This window comes from Ambystoma mexicanum, chromosome 14 (assembly GCF_040938575.1).
Source record: "Ambystoma mexicanum isolate Mex_15411 chromosome 14, UKY_AmexF1_1, whole genome shotgun sequence".
In the NCBI taxonomy this organism is placed as follows: Eukaryota; Metazoa; Chordata; class Amphibia; order Caudata; family Ambystomatidae; genus Ambystoma; species Ambystoma mexicanum.
Genome location: NC_090940.1, coordinates 206,885,186 through 206,902,714, shown reverse-complemented (window position 1 = coordinate 206,902,714; position 17,529 = coordinate 206,885,186). Strand labels below are relative to the sequence as shown.

Here is a 17,529-nt window from a genome sequence, read left to right as displayed (position 1 = left end):
CTACCAGAGTGGCTCAAGTCTGTCCATTGCTTTCCTCCCAAGCTTAACGGTCACACCGTAAATCACCTGGTCTACGCTGACAACATCGTGCTGGTCGACCAGACACAAATTGGCCTCCAACATCTTCTCTCTCGTCTGCAAGAGTTTCTATCTGCCAATGAGTTGTGTCTAAATGCAGAGAAAACAAAAATCATGTGCATTGGTCGATCTATGTCAAGGAAAGACAAATCTTTCCGATGGCACACAGAGAAAAAAGCACTAGATGTCGTCAAGTCAATCCGCTATCTAGGTGCAATGGTCAACGACCCGATTTGTGAAGCTGCCTGGATTGGCGACTTGATGGCTAAAACAAAGATCTTGAGTCTTCAAGCGGTCAAAATCAACACTGATTACGGGAAATTTTCCATCACCCCCGTTATAATGTTCTATCTCCAAAAAGTAATCCCAACAATCACCTTTGGCGGAGAAGCTGCCTTGAATATCGACCACAATGTCTGGAGCCGTCTGGAAGGAAACTTTTGGAGACATGTTTTGAATCTTCCGAATTACATCTCAATGTCAGCATTGAGATATGAGTTAGCTTTGAATTCAATTTATATGACAATCGTCTGGAAATCTTTATCTGCCTTGCGTAAGATACAACTTGGTTCCTCTATACCGGCATACAACATCTTCAAGCTGAGTAAAGAATCGATTGACAATGCGCTGATTCATGCGTGGAAGCTTAAACTAAATCTGATAATGGTTGAAGCAGGCATATCCGAAGAAGAGCTAATCCTGCGCCCACAACATGCTAAAAAGAAGCTAGCAACATGGGACTGGATTACAACGTACAACAGTCGCTCAGCTCTTAAATCTACTCTGTCTTCTTCCAGAAGTATGGTTAAATTACACTGTCAACCAAAGTTTCTCACGAACTGCCCTTTGCGTCATCATAGGGCACAATTTTTAAGGCTACGACTGAATGCTCTAAACACCAACGAGATGCTTTGGATGCGCAAGAACAAAGAAACAGTCAACAACAAATGCCGATTCTGTAAAACAACAGCAGTCGAGTCTCTAAAACATCTAGCAGCCGTATGCCCCATGCTGACAAAATTCTGTGAAGTGCATTTAAAGGAATTCAAACCACTATCCAATGAGTCAGATGATTGGTGGGACTATGCTGTGGCAGGGCATAATATCAAGCTGTCCTGTAACCTAATACATTTTTTTGACGAAGTTTTAAAGTCAGTTCCTATCTGAATGTCGTAATTAATTGAAAGTCACGTAATCATACTTGATGGTGCTTTATGAGACTATGTCTCCCAACAGTCCAGCCTGAACTGTTAAAAGGAAAAGATGAAAAGGAAAGAGCACTCAGCTTTTTTTTCTTTTCTTTGAAATGTAACAAAAGCATGATATAATATATCAAGTTGAAGTTTTACAATAAAAAAAAAAAATAAAAAAAAAAATACACAGGATGCCAAACGCTCCCAACAAAAAAGGAAAACGCACAGGAGGCTAGCCCTGGCATCCACCAAACAGCTCCATATGTGGATGGAGAAAGCCTACCTATGCATTATCTAAAAACCAGCTCAGGCCTGACAAAAGGACCCCAAATTAAGAAAATGCTGGTACCCAAGAAAACTCTGGCACTGTCGTACCAAATATAGAACGGGACCGGTGTTCAGTCAGTGGCTTTTCTTTTGCCACAAAAAGTTCTACCAAAATTAGTTTTAAAAAAAAGATAGAAACTTTGTTTTTTCTGTAACATCTGGAGCCATTTAAATCTTTCTTTTGGCTAAGAGTGGTTGCATATCTGATGCTTAACATTAAAACATTGTTTGAAATGTGAGTTGCCATATTTATGACAGTAACAAATGGTTGCTTTTGTTTTAGGGATGTATGCGATTACAAAAATCAGATGAAAACTAATACGAAAATTGCGCAGTGATGACATTGATCACTTTGTCTGCCTCCCCATACCTGCTACCCCTTTACACGCCTACTTACATCTTAGTGGCACACTTCTTTCCCGTGCCTTGCCTCGACACTCCCTCACCCCCCCAGGCCCTCCCTCGACATCAGTTCCCAATTCCCAACGTGGGACGGAACTGTCACTGCAGGGTCAATTTTTTTTCTGAACTTTGTCCCCCGCAATCCATGTAATCTAAGCAGGGGGTGGGGGGGGGGGGGGGCATGGCAACCAAAGAGTATCACTTTACCGAACATGGAGAGCATGGGGGGGGGGGCGTGGGGACAACCCAGCATCCCCTGCTCCCCTCATTCGGTAAAATCTGATTCTGTATTTTTTTTTTGGTTTAAACTGCCGAAAGCACAATAAACGCGCATTCGGTATTTGTTGCTTCCGACATTTTCTCAGATTATCTGTTTAAGCACTTGAAAAGGAGGCATGGACTATCCCAAACAAGTGCTAGTTGAATAAAGGACTTCTGCAGGATTGAAATAATGCAGTGAAAAAGGCATTGCATTAGAACCTTAGCGTTTGTGCTTGCAGCTTTAGTGAACAGTTTGAAATCCGATAGACTGACAAGAAAAAGGGGTCCCGTCATTTATAAAAGTTATTCTACCTTCTCCAATGCTTAACAGCATGAAACAAAACAATGTGTGTGGTTAATGGAATATTAACTTTGTTACACTGCTATACCAAAATCTAACTTAAAATTAGACAACTTGTGTACTTTTAGCTCTACTTCTAATAATTATTTTTGCAGTACAATCACAAAAATGAATAGCTTACCCAAGGTAGATGAATTCTTGAATAGCGTGATGAAATCCCAATTGCTAGTATCAGCGACTGAATCACAAACGACAGATTGAATCTAGTAGAGAAACTGCTCAACTCAATCTCCATAAACAATAAGTTACTCTTCTTCGGTCTCTTTGTCGGAAGCCCAAGCCATTCACAATATATGAAGTTTATGTGCAGAAACTTCTCCCATGTCCCCCACCTCTTATTTAACACTTGAATCCAACCATCCCCTCAGTTCTACAAGCCTGGGGCAAAAGGAGGGTATTTCCAACAGTTTGTTGGACGGGCTGGTCAACATGAACAAGGGGCCAAAGACTTCCCTGGTGTACCCAGCTCTGTGTTGCAAACACCTATGGAGAACTGGTAAAAGTAAAAAGAGAAAACGCAAAGCTCCTATTTTAATCCAAACAAAACAAACAGACGACAAGTGCACAACTCAAACATTCAAATTAAGAAAAAACTGTTTTGTAGTTTGCATTGTTGAAATAATTAACTACATCACAAAGGTTTGCTTGCCATTGTAATCCAAATCATACCTTTTGTTTCGGCTGGCAAAGCTGAGTGTTGAAGAGGCCATACAGAAGATAGAGGGCACCAACCCGAATCTGGAACGTGAACGGAGGAAAGAAGAACTGTGAGGCTGTAGCCAAAGCTTCCCTAGTAAATTTGTTCTTTTCCAGATTTCCCAATTTGCCACTAGAAAAACACGCAACAAACAAAGATTGAAGAGGATTAACGTACAAAGCCTTTCAATTGCACAATGAATTGTGGAAAGATGTAGTTTAAGAAACAGCGATACTTTTCTGCAATGCCGAATATTAAAACTTTACCCAGGCGACCAACTACAATAAAGAGTTCTTAAAAGTATAAAAAGCATTGCTATGACATGTAAAAGTTGCAGCCAAGAAAGTTACCATTGTGACAAAACCACAAAATTTGCGCCAGGTGATCTTACAACTGTTGGGTAAGATTTTTACTTTAGAGCTAAATCTACCTCACTTGTGAGAACCCCAGAACTTTTTGCTGGACTGGTAGATTATTTTTCCCTATACCTCAGTGAGTAGGAACCTTTTTCCATATTCAGAGATCCTTTTACTCTTTTTATGGGTGTCATTTTGAAGATTCTCCATAGTATCCTGGGACAACTTTTGGTATATACCTTTTTATTGTTACAGGGTTGCCCTTAGGGCTCCCTTTAACTTTCTAGAACTAAACCTGAGAGACCTACAGTTCCCAATGGTAGAAAGGATAGTTCTATCCCTTCTACATTGTGTGAAGTGAAACAACACACCCCACCTTAGGTGGAGTGCTAGGGAGATACAATGTATCCCCTTTCTCACTAGCACTGTAACAATTCTGTTAAAGGGACAAGCGTACCTTAAATGGCTGGGGGCAGTGAACCTTTTTACAAATTCGGTGTACCTTTACCGCGGGCTGTTTTCACAGCTGTAGTAAAGGCACCCATGGGAGCCAATTTTACCAAAACAGCCCCCCCGCGCCCAGTCTTCATTTCCTTTCCATTTTCATGCTTCTTGACCCTTCTTGGAGAAAGTCCTTTGTGTGATTTTTATCTCAGCGGGAGACCTCGGTCAAGCCCGCCAACGCTCCAGAGTGTCTGAAGGCAGGAAGCAAGGGAGGAGTCCAACTCTACAGCCCACGTCTTCCAGCCTGCCTGTGAGAATCCAGTTCAAACTGGGAGGTTGACTGTCCTGAAAGGACTGCCAACCCCCAAGGTTTGAATGTTGCACTTCTGTTTGAATGGCTGGGTTCCTGCATAAAAGTCTGATCCTGGAAGCGGCAGAGGTAGGCGACCACTGTACCTCAATCCAAAGAGAAAGATGAAGATGCCGCGTCTGAGATGATTTCCAACAACTGGAGAGCCTGCTGTGTAACCAGAGCCTGCCGTTAACCTTCCTTCCAAGCGACCTGGGGACTCCGAAAACGATGACCCAGAGCATGGTGAGATCCACTGGAGTGAAGAAGACCTGCATTTTGAGCCATCCCTTGAGCCATCCCACGTCGCACTGACACCTTGCGAAGCTACAATACCCCCAACACCCTGGGACATCGAGCCATCGTGGGGTGCGGGGTCTTCTGAATTCCTAAATAAACTGAAACTTTGGTGGCCTCCTCCTGGCTCTCCAGAGATACGATTCAAGTCCTTGAATTCCCCTCATCGGAGTGCTGGACCTGATCAGTGACGCAAATCAATCAGCGATATTCAGTCTTCTTCTGGCTCCTGAAAAAGGGTGCCATAACCACAGCGCCACATCCAGCCGTGAAGAAACGCTTGCTTGGAACATTCCCTGTGATCCCTGCTGCAAAGTCCCTTCCAGTGTCCTGTCTTCATGACAAAGGGATAATCAACCGGGTTTTTGGCTGCAGATCCTGAAATCCTCTTGCTGCAAACTCTTCTTCCATGCTAAGGTACTGTGTTGGGTGGTGTATTTACTTACCTTAAACCTGTGCAATTTTTGCACAGTTTTTGGGGTGTTTCTTGCGATTTTGAGTCCTCTCATCCCGTTCACCCAGGCCCACTGCTGGACTCCTCATGGGGTGTCTTCTCAGAAATCCCTGGACACTTTCAACTACTCTAAAGTTTAACACTTACTTGTTTGAACAGTCTCGCTTAGCTTGTGCTACTTCCATGCCTATCCTGAACTGCCTGTTGTACACTCGAGACCCAGTGAACCCCCTTCTGCCACTGAGAAAACTTATGCTCCAAGAATAAGGGAAAGACTCTAAGGATTGAGCCTGTTGCTTAGAAAAGAACAAGCATTTAAAAGTGTACTTACTTGTAAATGACTTGGCTGATAACCAACTCCGAGAGTGAGCAGTTACAAAAAGTGCTTACTTACCTTGAATGTATGTAGTGCCATTCTGAAAAGTACGTGCAAGTTTATTTTACTCACCTGCAAATTGGTTGTGCTTCTTCCCAAAAGTAAGTTCACCAACTGGGTTTTGCTTTCTCTGGTCTGTTTTATACAGATGCTAAAACAGGCTGGTGTATACCTACCTTTAGGTTGCCGATCGCTCTTTTAAAAAATATATGAGTTTTACTTACCTTGGGCCATCCTAAAATAAGCTGTAACCTTGTTGCTTACCTTAGTCTGTGCCCACTGACCTAAAAAGCAACTAATAGTATATTATAACATTAGGCTTTACATGCCTAGAATAGCTGTGTCCCATTCTTAAAAAGGGTTCTGTAGGTGTAGCTGACCTTGGTCTGCCTGGTGCAATCCTAAATTAGTGAGTTCTTGCTTACCTTAGTCTGTGTTCCACTGAGCTGAAAGGCAATTGTATAGTATACCAAACAGTCTCACTCGCCTAGTATAACTGTGTGTTATCCTGAATGTGGTTATTTGTTTCTCCTGTTCCTTTAATTGGTGTTCCACTATTTAGAAAGGATACTTGAAAAATCGGTCTGCTAATCTTTAACAGGATGTCAATGTATAACTGACAGGGTCTACTACGCTTGCATTACTGAAAGTAATCAGAAAGTAACCGATGGTTTCGCTCCTCATGAATAAGTGTGTCCTATACTAAAGTATCTTACTTGCCTAGAAATACTGTTAGTTTTCTAAACCAAGTGCATGCTTTGGTCTGTGTACCTTCAAGCATTGTGTTGCGTTTTTATAATGTGTTTAGGACTCTACGACCAGTACTTACCCCAGGACTTATCTTGGCCTACTTGTATTTATTAAAAACCTTTATGTTTTTTATAATACTTCTTGTTGTCAGCGTTTCTATTAAATCCTTAATATACTACATGTTCTTTGTACCTTCCCATGGCCTTCTCTCCCTCCTAACATAAGCCTGGATGCTCTGTCTACACTACCATGAACTCAGGTGGTACACCCTTATACTAGGAGTGGAGTCTTGTACTGTCTCAGTTGTATAGTTTTACTAAGCCCTTACGTGGACTTCAGAACAACTGTCCTAACACCCACATCATTTCTCATGAAAAGACCATCCCAAAGCTCCATCGCAATATTTATAAAATATAAAAGTACTACTGTAAACATTATTTTGGTTGTGTTGGAAGCAGGCATTGGATTTCAGTGATTCCAGTGCGCAGTGTGTGTCACAAACAGTGCGGCTTGACGCAGAGGACCTTTCCTCTAGTCCCTTCACTCCAACACTGAGGAAGCTGAAGGAAGAGCTGCGGAGGTGTGGAGCGCTACAGTCGGTTGGGGGGCTGAGCAGTGAGTGGTGCGGTACGAGGGATCGGTGCCTCTGCACCACCTTTATTGTTGGCATGGAATAGATGCAGAGGTTGTGGTGGTAAATTCTACTATATCTACCCCGCGCACTTTCCTCGCCTGCCTAGCTGCTGCAGAAAACCGTGGCAACAGCATCTGCAGCAATAGCAGTAAGCCCCATTTGCTAATCATTGTCTTTGTAGTAAGTTGGGAGTGTGTGGTGCCTCTACTCCCACGCTTACTGTGGCTCACTGGTGCCGCTAGCTAGGACTAGAAGAATTTTTTGTGCATGTTGTTGCATTATTTGCATTACTCGTTTATTGTGCAACACTGCAATATTATCTTGGGGTACATTGTTGAGTGCTCAGTTGAGTGCTGTTGGGCTGTCTGTTAGCAGGCCGCAGACAAGACTTGAAATAACTTGTGTTGTGTGGAGTGATCATCACACGTTGCCCTTACTATTTTGTTTAAAAGGCACATATTGATTTTCTTGCTTTCCTTAAGATGCCAAACAAGGGTAAAAGTAAAGGTAACAAAATGAGGTACAATCTGAGAAAAGGAAAACAGACTTCCGACTTCTTACATCCCTGAATCAGTTGACGAAGCGAGTACTACCAATAATTGTAATAAATCGACCCCCGCTAAACAAATGGATAGCAAAATCACTGAGTTCTTTGCTGCAGGATCTGCAGTGACGAAGGCCAAAATCCTGCCACTAACCGAGGGGTGCAAAGTGGGAGCTAATGAATACCACAAATAGGCAAAATCACAAGGACACCTCCAATCTAGATCGCCGTTACCCCTACAGCACAGCCTCACATGGCAGGGGAGAGTGTGGTAGCAGACACCGTGCAATCCATGCCTTTGCTCTTTGTTTCTACAGAAGGCAGGGTTTTATCACTTGCACTTAAAATGCGCTTGTCTGGTTCTCCTAATCTGACCATACATTCCGAGTCGGCACAATCATTAAATGGCGATAATAGAAGTATGGTCTCCAATGCGGATTTGCACTCCTTTATGGCATCTATGTAATTCGCGTTGAAAATCCTACTTAAATTAAGTGGGAAAATATTGGACCCCTTATTTTCACCAGTGGCGCTGTCCCATGGGCAATTGGCCAAGGAGAAGGTCCCTGTCTTGTCTGTTGCATGTAGGATGCAAGAAAACATCCATACTGTCCCCCGGCAAGTGACCAGAAGTTCGAAGCCATCCCAGTATCAGCAAGATGTGATTTAAGAAAATAAGGTAATTGACAGCGGCCATGCGATCGTCTCAGAGGAATACTCGCTCTGAAGAAAAGTAAGAAGAAAGGGGGTTCGGCTGGAAGCACTTAAACAACAAAGCAAATGAACCCCAGAATACAAACATGATGTCTTCGAAGCAGGCCAGGAAAAAAAAGTGGCTAGTGCAAGGAACCTTTGTCCAAGCAGTTGGTGTCATGGACTAGTTGGTTAATAAATGAAGAAAGTGCAGTAATGATTCCCGATCCTTCAAATGGAGTGAGGGTGCAAGCTCCTGGTGAATGTGAAGATCACCACTAACCGGTCCTCTACACTAGAAAGGGGTAAATCTGGTGCAATTGTATGCTTAAGCAGTGAAAGGGTGTCCACCGTTCATAGCAAAGCAGTACAAAATGAAAATAAATCTAACATCAGAACAGTTAAGCATCTACACTAGAAGCAGAGGAAGAAATGCATTAATCCTGCAGTTTTTCTGAAAGCTTTGAACCAAATCCCACAGCTGCGGGTTCTGGTCGCGGATGACTGAGTTTGTGGAGCCTTTCACATGCAACAACTCAAAGGTCTCCAGAGTCCATTGTCTAAACATTGTTACTGCTTAACTTCTACGCTTGCAGAGTCTTTTGCAAAGCAACAGTATTGAGCTTGATGTGGAACCGGATCAAGAAGACCTTGTTCTTCCTAGAGGTGGGGTTGGAGCCAAGAGTGGTGCACAGCTAACTCTGCCTGAACAGACCGGTGGTAGGGAGATAACCCTCCCAGGGGTACAGCAAAATGCTACAGTGGCTGGTTGAATCTCTAGCCACACTACCAGCTGACGCACAATGAACCACATCGATAACGACTTGGAATACCCAGGGTTTCTCCCATCTGCGGGGCTCAGAGGTTGCTGCTGCACTGTGGACTACTTATAAAATATTTATGTAACAGGAAACTTGGGTAAGAGTCAATTTACTAGTTAAGGGTTATGTTATTAATCAGTCAATAGCCAAAAAAGGAGTTTGAGGCAGGCCTTACGATTGGTGTAAAACACACCTTAAATGCTTGTATATTTGCCAAGTCTCAATGTCGGGAGTATTAAATGGCAGACAAGGTGGATGGCATTAACCCCAGGCCAAGCGGTTGAACATTAATTATAAAATCTTTACAATCCTTCCTGCGGTGCTTCAATACAAGATGCCTTGTTCGCAACGTTGGTTGAATGGTCTGATGGCTTCCAAAGACCTTATTATCCTGGGAGGGGACTTTAATTGTATATGCATTTGTTTTGAATAAATACAACCTAATCCCCCGACTGGATGTAAAGAGTATAATAGTACAAGATCGACCCTGAAGGGAGGTGAATAGATGGATAAAATCGTTGAGAGAATGTGATATGAACATGCTGAACAGTTGTACTGAGGATGATCGCCCGGGTAATTATATGTGGAACCTGGGGGACAAGCAAACTACTCTATTTTTTTTGTGTCAAATCAGTGTTGTTGCCATAGGTTGTGGCCATGCTCATAAAAGAAAACAGCTACAGCGACCATTCAACAGTTACATTGCAATATTCTATGGTCAATCAAGGTTCAAAGTGCTCTGGAGGGGGGTGGGGGTGGCGGAGTATTGTAGTTAATCATGCTTGGAATTCCATTAATGGTCAGTAAAAAATATCTCTTGGGCTATAAAGACATTTGTGAGTGAAGGCAAGTCCCTGTTCACACTCACACCAGAATGAATACAGCCCTCTAGGGAAATAGGACAAGAGATAGCTTGAAAGGATAACAAGGTTTAATTGTACAGAATACAAACTAGGCTCGGGGACACGTGCCAGGAGGAGGGGAGGAAGAAATACAGTCATACGGACCCACACATTCTAGGCTTTGTTGATAGCGCTCCCCTCGCACTCAAAGGCTTCCACCCTTGTTTTAATCTACAATTTATCCCTCCCTGTACCTCGTGTTACAAAGGATGCATTTTATGCTGCAGGGTGAAACAGTCGCACATGCTTAGATCTTTTATGGTCACTTGGTTTATGCTGGGGGGGGGGGGGGGGGGAAATCACTCGCTATCATGGAATGCAGGGATGTGGGGGGGTGAGGGGGTAAGGGTCAGTGGTGTGGTCTCTGGCTCGGTTGGGTGGGTGGGGGTTAGAGGCCTGCTGGCAGTTTAGTTGTGATAAATGGGCACAGCGAGGAGCCTGGTGTTGTCTCACGGCTCGCAGGGTGCATTCCTCCCAACGAGACTAAGTATTTGCAACAGTGAAGGGGCAAGGGGAAAGTGAGCTTCCGTGAGAACGGATGCTGCGGGCTTTTGCCTTAATAATCTGGGCCTATTTGAATCCTTCCATGGAGCTAAACTTGTGCACGACTGTGCCTCCGTCATAATTACAAAATGGCATTTCTTTCTATGCGCCTTCTAAAGGTTTTGCATCTATTGTTCGCGCTATATTATATCTGCAGCGAGTTTCATAGTGCGGTCCTCTCCACCCTTGTACACTATACCATATCATAGGGGATTCCCCTTACCTTAAAGCACCTAGGGGGGGGGGTGGGATAGACTCATTTCCATCCCAAAATGAGAGATTTAATGAACCTTCTCCTTGAATTTGTGTAATGGCAAGCAAAGAGAAGGATTGGTTTTTATCCTTTACAAAAGGAGAATGGGTGTTACAGCCCCTCACAAATAGTATGAGAGGGTGAAGTAGATCGGCGGCACCAGACGGGGGGCAATTGGTTGCCCACTCCCTCTCTCCATCAAAATAAAGAAACCCTTTAAAGAATCACTATTGGAGGAAAAGTATTTAAAATGCAATTTGGTTAAGGAAAAGGCCAATACAACCCTTCCTTTTGATACAACTTGGAACACTTTTTGGAGTACCCTATGATACTCTCCTGATGAGCCTTCTAAAATAGAGGTTGAAACACGTTTTGAGAGTTAAAAATATGAGTTAAATAATTGCGATGTGTGAAATAAACATCTTGCAAGTTCTAAAGTGTGAAAAATAATTATTGGGATCTCACCTTGGAAGAACCTTACAAAAACCTGGTATATCGCAACATTGGAAACAATTAATACAGAGATCTTTAAGAGTTAACCTAACTCAATCAGTTGACACAATAAGGAGAATACCTGCAACAAAAAATTAGAAAGAATATATGACGAGTAATTAGAGACCACAAACGAGAAATGAGCCGAGCGATACGTAGGATCAAAGGTAGTGATCAATCTAAGACAACAGTAATAACTGCTATTAAGAGAATCAAACATAAGCACATAAATGATGTGCACTGGTGGAAGAGTAAGTGTCAAAATGGTGAATGGTGACGTTTGGTGAACGTTTTGACTGTCAGAAATGGTTGGGACGTATGGAACTTGCTGGGTGAGGCCAAGGGGCCCAAGAATAGAAGGATAATCAATCCTATTAGGGAACTACAATGGGTACCATTTCTAAATAAGCCACAGGAAAATGGGGAAGGAAGACCTGCACATAGGAATAGCAGGTACATTTACAAAAACGAGCTCACCATTGATGAGGATAATATGAATTAAATAAAGAGATAGAAATCATCTAGGATGCCTGGTCCTAATGGTTTAGCCAATGTCGTCCTAAAGCAAGATCGAGAAACATGGGATAAAATATTACGTATACTGTATGATGAAAAGTGGACGGATTCCATCAGCATGGCAGTGAGCGATACCGATTCCAGTGCATAAGAAAGGATCTGGAGAACTATAGGCTTTTATCAATGCTGAACATCACAGGAAAGACATTTGTGTCTTTCGTGTTGTAGAGAAAGCAGGGCTGTGTGGCACAGTCAGGCATCCTAGATAGATGCCAGACAGGATTTAGATCTGGGTGTTCTATGGTGGACAACTTGAGGACCATGGATATTAACAGAGAGCATGTGTAAAAGATAGCCCTGATCTACATGCCCTCTTCATCGACTTCAAAGCAGCATTTGTAAGATTATGGCATAAATTATCTCTGGGTTGTCCGGATTACACTCTCCATTTTGTAAAGCTGTTCCATAAGAATAACGTCTTACAGGTGAGATTGGATGGCGAGAGGACCTTGGCCAGCCCCATTGGTCTATGGAGAGGAGTGAGGCAGGGCTGTCCGTGGATCCCTTGCTTTTCAATCTTAATTTGGCAGACCTGCCTTGTGCACTGGGCAGGGCAAGTGTGTATCCCCCAAAAATAGACAGCAACTCCTGTACTGTACTGTACTAGCGGACGCTGACGTCTTGGTCGTCCTTGACCAAAACTTTATGGGGCTGAAAAGAATGACAGAGAAATACTCACAAATCAATGAATTGGTCATTAATAGAGCTAAATCCCACGTAATTTTGTTTGGCAGAAAAGGTATAGCGAGACCGGCCCTAAGTATTAATGGAGAACCCATTTTTTTATACCAACCAATATAAAATACTTGGGAATTATAATTGTGTTCAATAAGGGTTACACCGTTAACTGCTCCGATTTCCCATCATGTACGGAAAACTGGAGGCTTTTCATTGGTGGGTGTGAGAATGCTGTATTGCCAATGTTTCACTCCTGCTGGGATTCATGGGTTGGAGGGCCCAACCATAAGCAATTGGGTATGGTTGGAAAAAATGTAATGTTCTTATTGGAGAAAATGATTGGCCCTGCCTTGTGTTCTAATCTGATGATTTCCATTGGAACTCTGGCGATTCTAACACAAGCATTACTTTTCATAAAGTCTAAAATCTCACACAACGGGCAACTTTTGTATTCTACCTGGAAAGTGATGGAAGCAAGGGATAGGGTGGCCTGTGTGACGCAAATTAACCAAGCGTTTGATAAAAATGGGTTGGCAACCTGATGGAGTGAGAGCTATTGCAACATTAAAATAAGTTTCACAAAAAACTAGAAATGTGGGATTGGGGCTGTAATTTTGACCAGCTTCCTAGCCTAAGATCATATGGGTTTGTGACCACTACAAATTACACCTTTAAGAACCAAAAGGCCAACCTTAGCTTGTGCCCATCTATGGAATTGCAAAGGTTCATACTGCTGTTGCGGTTGAATAGTTTGCCAGTCTTGGTTACTCTTGGCCCTGTGTTGAAGTTACTGCTGCTCGAAAGAGTCTGTAGAAATAGGGAGCAAGTTAAGTCAGGAAAGCACGTTTTGACTAAATGCCCAAGGTTGGAGCCAGTATACGTTAAATATTTGGGCTCCAAAGTGCATAATCTTGATACCATGAAAGATCCAGACTTTCTGGATACGCTGTTTAAACACCTCATCTAGATTCCAAGATGGCCACTGAGACATCAGCACCTTGAGGTGCTGCCTCTCGGTGAGATAAGACTTGCCATCAAACTAACGAAAGCTAGCAGAGTGGACCATGACCCCTGGGAGGAGCTGAGAGTATTTTCCAACACGGATGCTAGTGGATTCCTATGGAATTTGACCGCATCGAGGCGTCTCCAGGGGCATGGCATCTTCCACACACGAACCGCCATTGGCAAGAGGGATAAGAAGGGTACGGCCCACCAAAGAACTATCGGACATAGTAAAATCGGATGTGGAGGAACCGGGAAGCACAAGTAGAGAAGAAGAGGTGAGGTCCACCCCCACTGTGAAAGATAGCATGCGTGCGCACGCACCAGCATTGTAAGGGTGAAGTTAAACAAAGGTGGATTGGTCTCCCTATCACCGCTCAGGTCACTTAGAGTCACCAAAGAAGGTATAACCTTTTAGCTAATATCATTAACCCTAATCTGGTGCGGATAACGACAGCGCTGCCTATGGTCAGAGGTGCAATACTTGGGGGGGGACCAAGAAAGGAACAGGAACAGGAACTCATTTCCAGGAAAGTTGGGGGCAAAAACTAAAACTACTGTGAACATACTCTCAACAACACGGAGGGGGGAAAACAGTGTGGTTGCAACCGGCAGCTGATCCGCCCAACATAAGTCTAGGAACAAGATCATACGGAGGGGGTGCCCACTCCCAAAATATCAAAGAAAAAACAACAGGAAGGTGCACTCCCGAAATTATGGCACCAAGAAGGGGAAGAGATGACAACGGATGACCAACATCACATCAAGACCCTAGAGCGGCCTCATTGTTAAAGATGCCAGATCAGGAGTCCACCAAGGACATGATACAACAATGCTTTAAGGATTTCAAAGACCAAATGACAAACGCTCCCAGCACAACCAGCACTTATAAAAACTTGCACAATCCGTACAGGAGGTGGAGGTGACATTAAAGAGCTGGCAGAGAGAGTGAAAACCAAAAAAACTACGATACAAGATCTTGCAGAGGATACGCGCACAATTGACTGACCAGCAGTTGAAGGATCTCGAGAAAAAAAATAAAATAAAAAAATAAAAGAAATCAGTCAAGGAGATGCAACATTAGAGTTAAAGCCCTTCCCAGAAACGATTGAGGATCGGGACTTAAAAGCAACTATGCAACGAGTGTTTGCAGACCTCCTAGATTTAGACACAGGGGAAGAGGTTCTGTTGGATCAAATACACAGCGTAGACCCGAACCACAAGGATCCAGGAGCAAGACCAAGACGTGGTAGTGGCAATACAAAGCTATGGACAAAAAGGCAGGCTAAGGAGGACTAGACAAAGAGAAAGGTTTTCAGCGCCTTCTTAAATTACTTTATATTAGAATCTGAGCGTAACGATGCAGGGAGGTCGTTCCAGATCCTGGAGGCGCAGTTTGCAAAAGATCTTCCCAGTCCTTCGAAAGGGGCGGGCAACAAGATTGGTGTTGGCAGATCTAAGAGAGGGCAGAGAATCATACCATGAGAAAGTTGACTTAAGGTAGCTGGGAGATTTCCCAAAAAGACACTTGTGAAGTAGGGTTGCTGTCTTGACTTGACATCTGGCCCATGACTGGTAGCCAGTGTATTGCCTGCCGGTGGATTGGGATATGACATCTGTGTGGGACTTTTTTTTTTACAAACCGAACTGCGTCATTTTGAATCATTTGTAAGCTCTGGATGCTTTCTTTATTTTTTTGGCCCCTACTAGCAGCACATTCCAATCTATTCTGGACAGAATGTTAGCCCGGATGATGGTAGCCGAGTTGTCCTTGTTCAGATACGGCCAGATGTTTCAAAGTAGCTTTAGAGGATACGAGCAGTTTTTGGTGACTACGTTCACATGAGATTCTGCGCTCAGCGTGCAATCAGTTTGCACACCAAGTGTTTTAATTTTTTCTTCTTGACGGAGATGCAGCAGTCCTGGATGGAGAATGACTGATAGAAGTTGGGGAGTTTAGCCCTGGCTTATGGGGAACCAAAGATAAGGAGTTCAGTCTTGCCCCTGTTGAGGCACATCCAATTTCCCGCCATCCAAGAATCTACTTGGTTGTAGATGTTTTGGAGGAGTAGACATTCAGCGGCATAGTCTTCAAAAACTCCAGGACTAAATTGCGTATCTTCAGCGTAATTGGTCCAGAATACTCTGGATTCTTCTAGGAGGCTGCATAGGGATAGGCTTCATAGATTTAGCAATAAGGGGGACATCCAGGCTCCTTGCAGCACTCCACAGCTAAAAAGTGAGGGAGCTGCGGTAGCCTCCCCCCCAACGGACTCTGCAATGTCTTCCAGACAGGAATGAGAGTACCCATTTGCAAGCTGGAGCAGAGCAGTGGCAGGTATCCCTTAATATGTGTATGAGCGGCTCATGGTCCAGTAAATCAAAAGCGGCCCATAGATATAGACTCGGTTAGCCTCTGCGCCCCTGTTAGCAACTGTGTTCCAAGCCAACTGTGACACTAGGCAATGGTAGCCACTGCGCCACACCCCACCAGTCCACCGCATAACCAGCCACTATTAGCTATTGTGATACTAGCCCACTGCAACTCCAACCATCTTTCTACCAGACTTTCACTTAGTAACCACACATCCAGTGCTACGTCAGCCACCATCTTGCTGCCCACACTCTGAATACTATTACTAGCAGCCAACTACCTGGAAAATCCCCACACCTTCTCTCCACAATTGATTTGCCCTGTACTGCAAGCGTCTACATCCAATTAGGAAAAAGGTCTAGCCTGCCTATAATTGCACCCACCACTACCCTACCCCATGCCCTATGCCTTTTCTCAACAAAACCATGCCTTTCCCGACCATCCTATCCCCTGCCCCTCCCATCTGGTCCTCTATTAAAGACATGATTATACCACAATCCTATACCAACCATACCAACAACCTCCTTTCAACTGCACTTCCCGCTGACAAACCTACAAGACTTTACAGTCTTTCCACAAGAACAAGGCTCAGATACCCCCATGCTGCCCCTTCCCATCATGCACAGAAATCCCTGTCCACGGACCCTCAAGTTACTACCTCTCTTCCCCCCTTGGCACTCACGACCCATCACAGGACTGATGAGAACATACTATCAACATGCTCACACCTGCAAACAACTAAATCACCTACCTCTACTACTAACAACCCCTCCTTACCGCTCCCTAATGCACCAAATGACCTTAAAAATTAAAATAAAAACAATCGCTTCGAGAAAGGCCCCTGCCATTACAAATGCAACCACACTAAAAGGGGCACTTATAAAACGCAAGATCCATCACTGCACACGCCCTGGATATTGCAGACGTTATTACAACCAATGATCTAGACTTCTTAGCAGCCACGGAAACCTGGTTACACACAGCTTCAGGCCCCAAGCTCTCCCTTGCCATCCCAGAGGCATATACCATCTACAGAAAGGACAGGTACATGTCAAAAGGAGGCGGAGTAGCCGTACTAGCCAAGGATCTCAGATACCCTCCTGCACATTGTCTACAGACCTCCTAGAGCCATCTCCACCTTCGAAGACGACATTACAACCCTCCTAGCATACAAAATGAAACCCCATTCTAAAGCAATTATCATGGGCAACTTCAACCTAGGTTTGAACTACCCCTTTGACATCCATGCAGACCTTCTAGCTAAATCTATGGAATCACAAGGGCTCAGACAAAGGATCCATGACCCTACCCACAAAAAAGGGCATACTTTAGATTGGTTAGCGGACATTAACTGTACCACTAACATACAATCTAACACCCCTACGCCTTGGTCAGACCACAACACCATAATCTTCTCCTCCACCATTATCACTAAAAATCAGAACCCCTCATCATTAGCCCCTCCGGCTCCCTCTAGAAACCTTAAGAATATAAACATGCTACCTCTTCTAACACCTTTCTTAGACTCATTGCACCTAAAAAATGACCCATCAATTCTGATACGCCAATACAATGAAATCATGTCAGAAGTCATTGAAAAAGCTTAAAAAAGTTAAATGCTCAGCACAAATCAATCCATGGTTTACCCCAGAACTTAAAGTAATGCGTGCTG

The 17,529-nt window shown here is 43.7% G+C and overlaps 1 protein-coding gene across 1 annotated transcript in view; it reads right to left on the bottom strand.

Moving 5' to 3' along the window:
- The window catches only part of SNAPC1 (small nuclear RNA activating complex polypeptide 1), a 438,004-nt gene that overhangs the window by 383,381 nt on the left and 37,094 nt on the right, over positions 1–17,529 (bottom strand). The window contains exon 2 of the mRNA XM_069638930.1: positions 3,292–3,451. Within this exon, the coding sequence (XP_069495031.1) occupies positions 3,292–3,451 (160 nt within the window). The remainder of the gene's footprint in view (positions 1–3,291; positions 3,452–17,529) is intronic.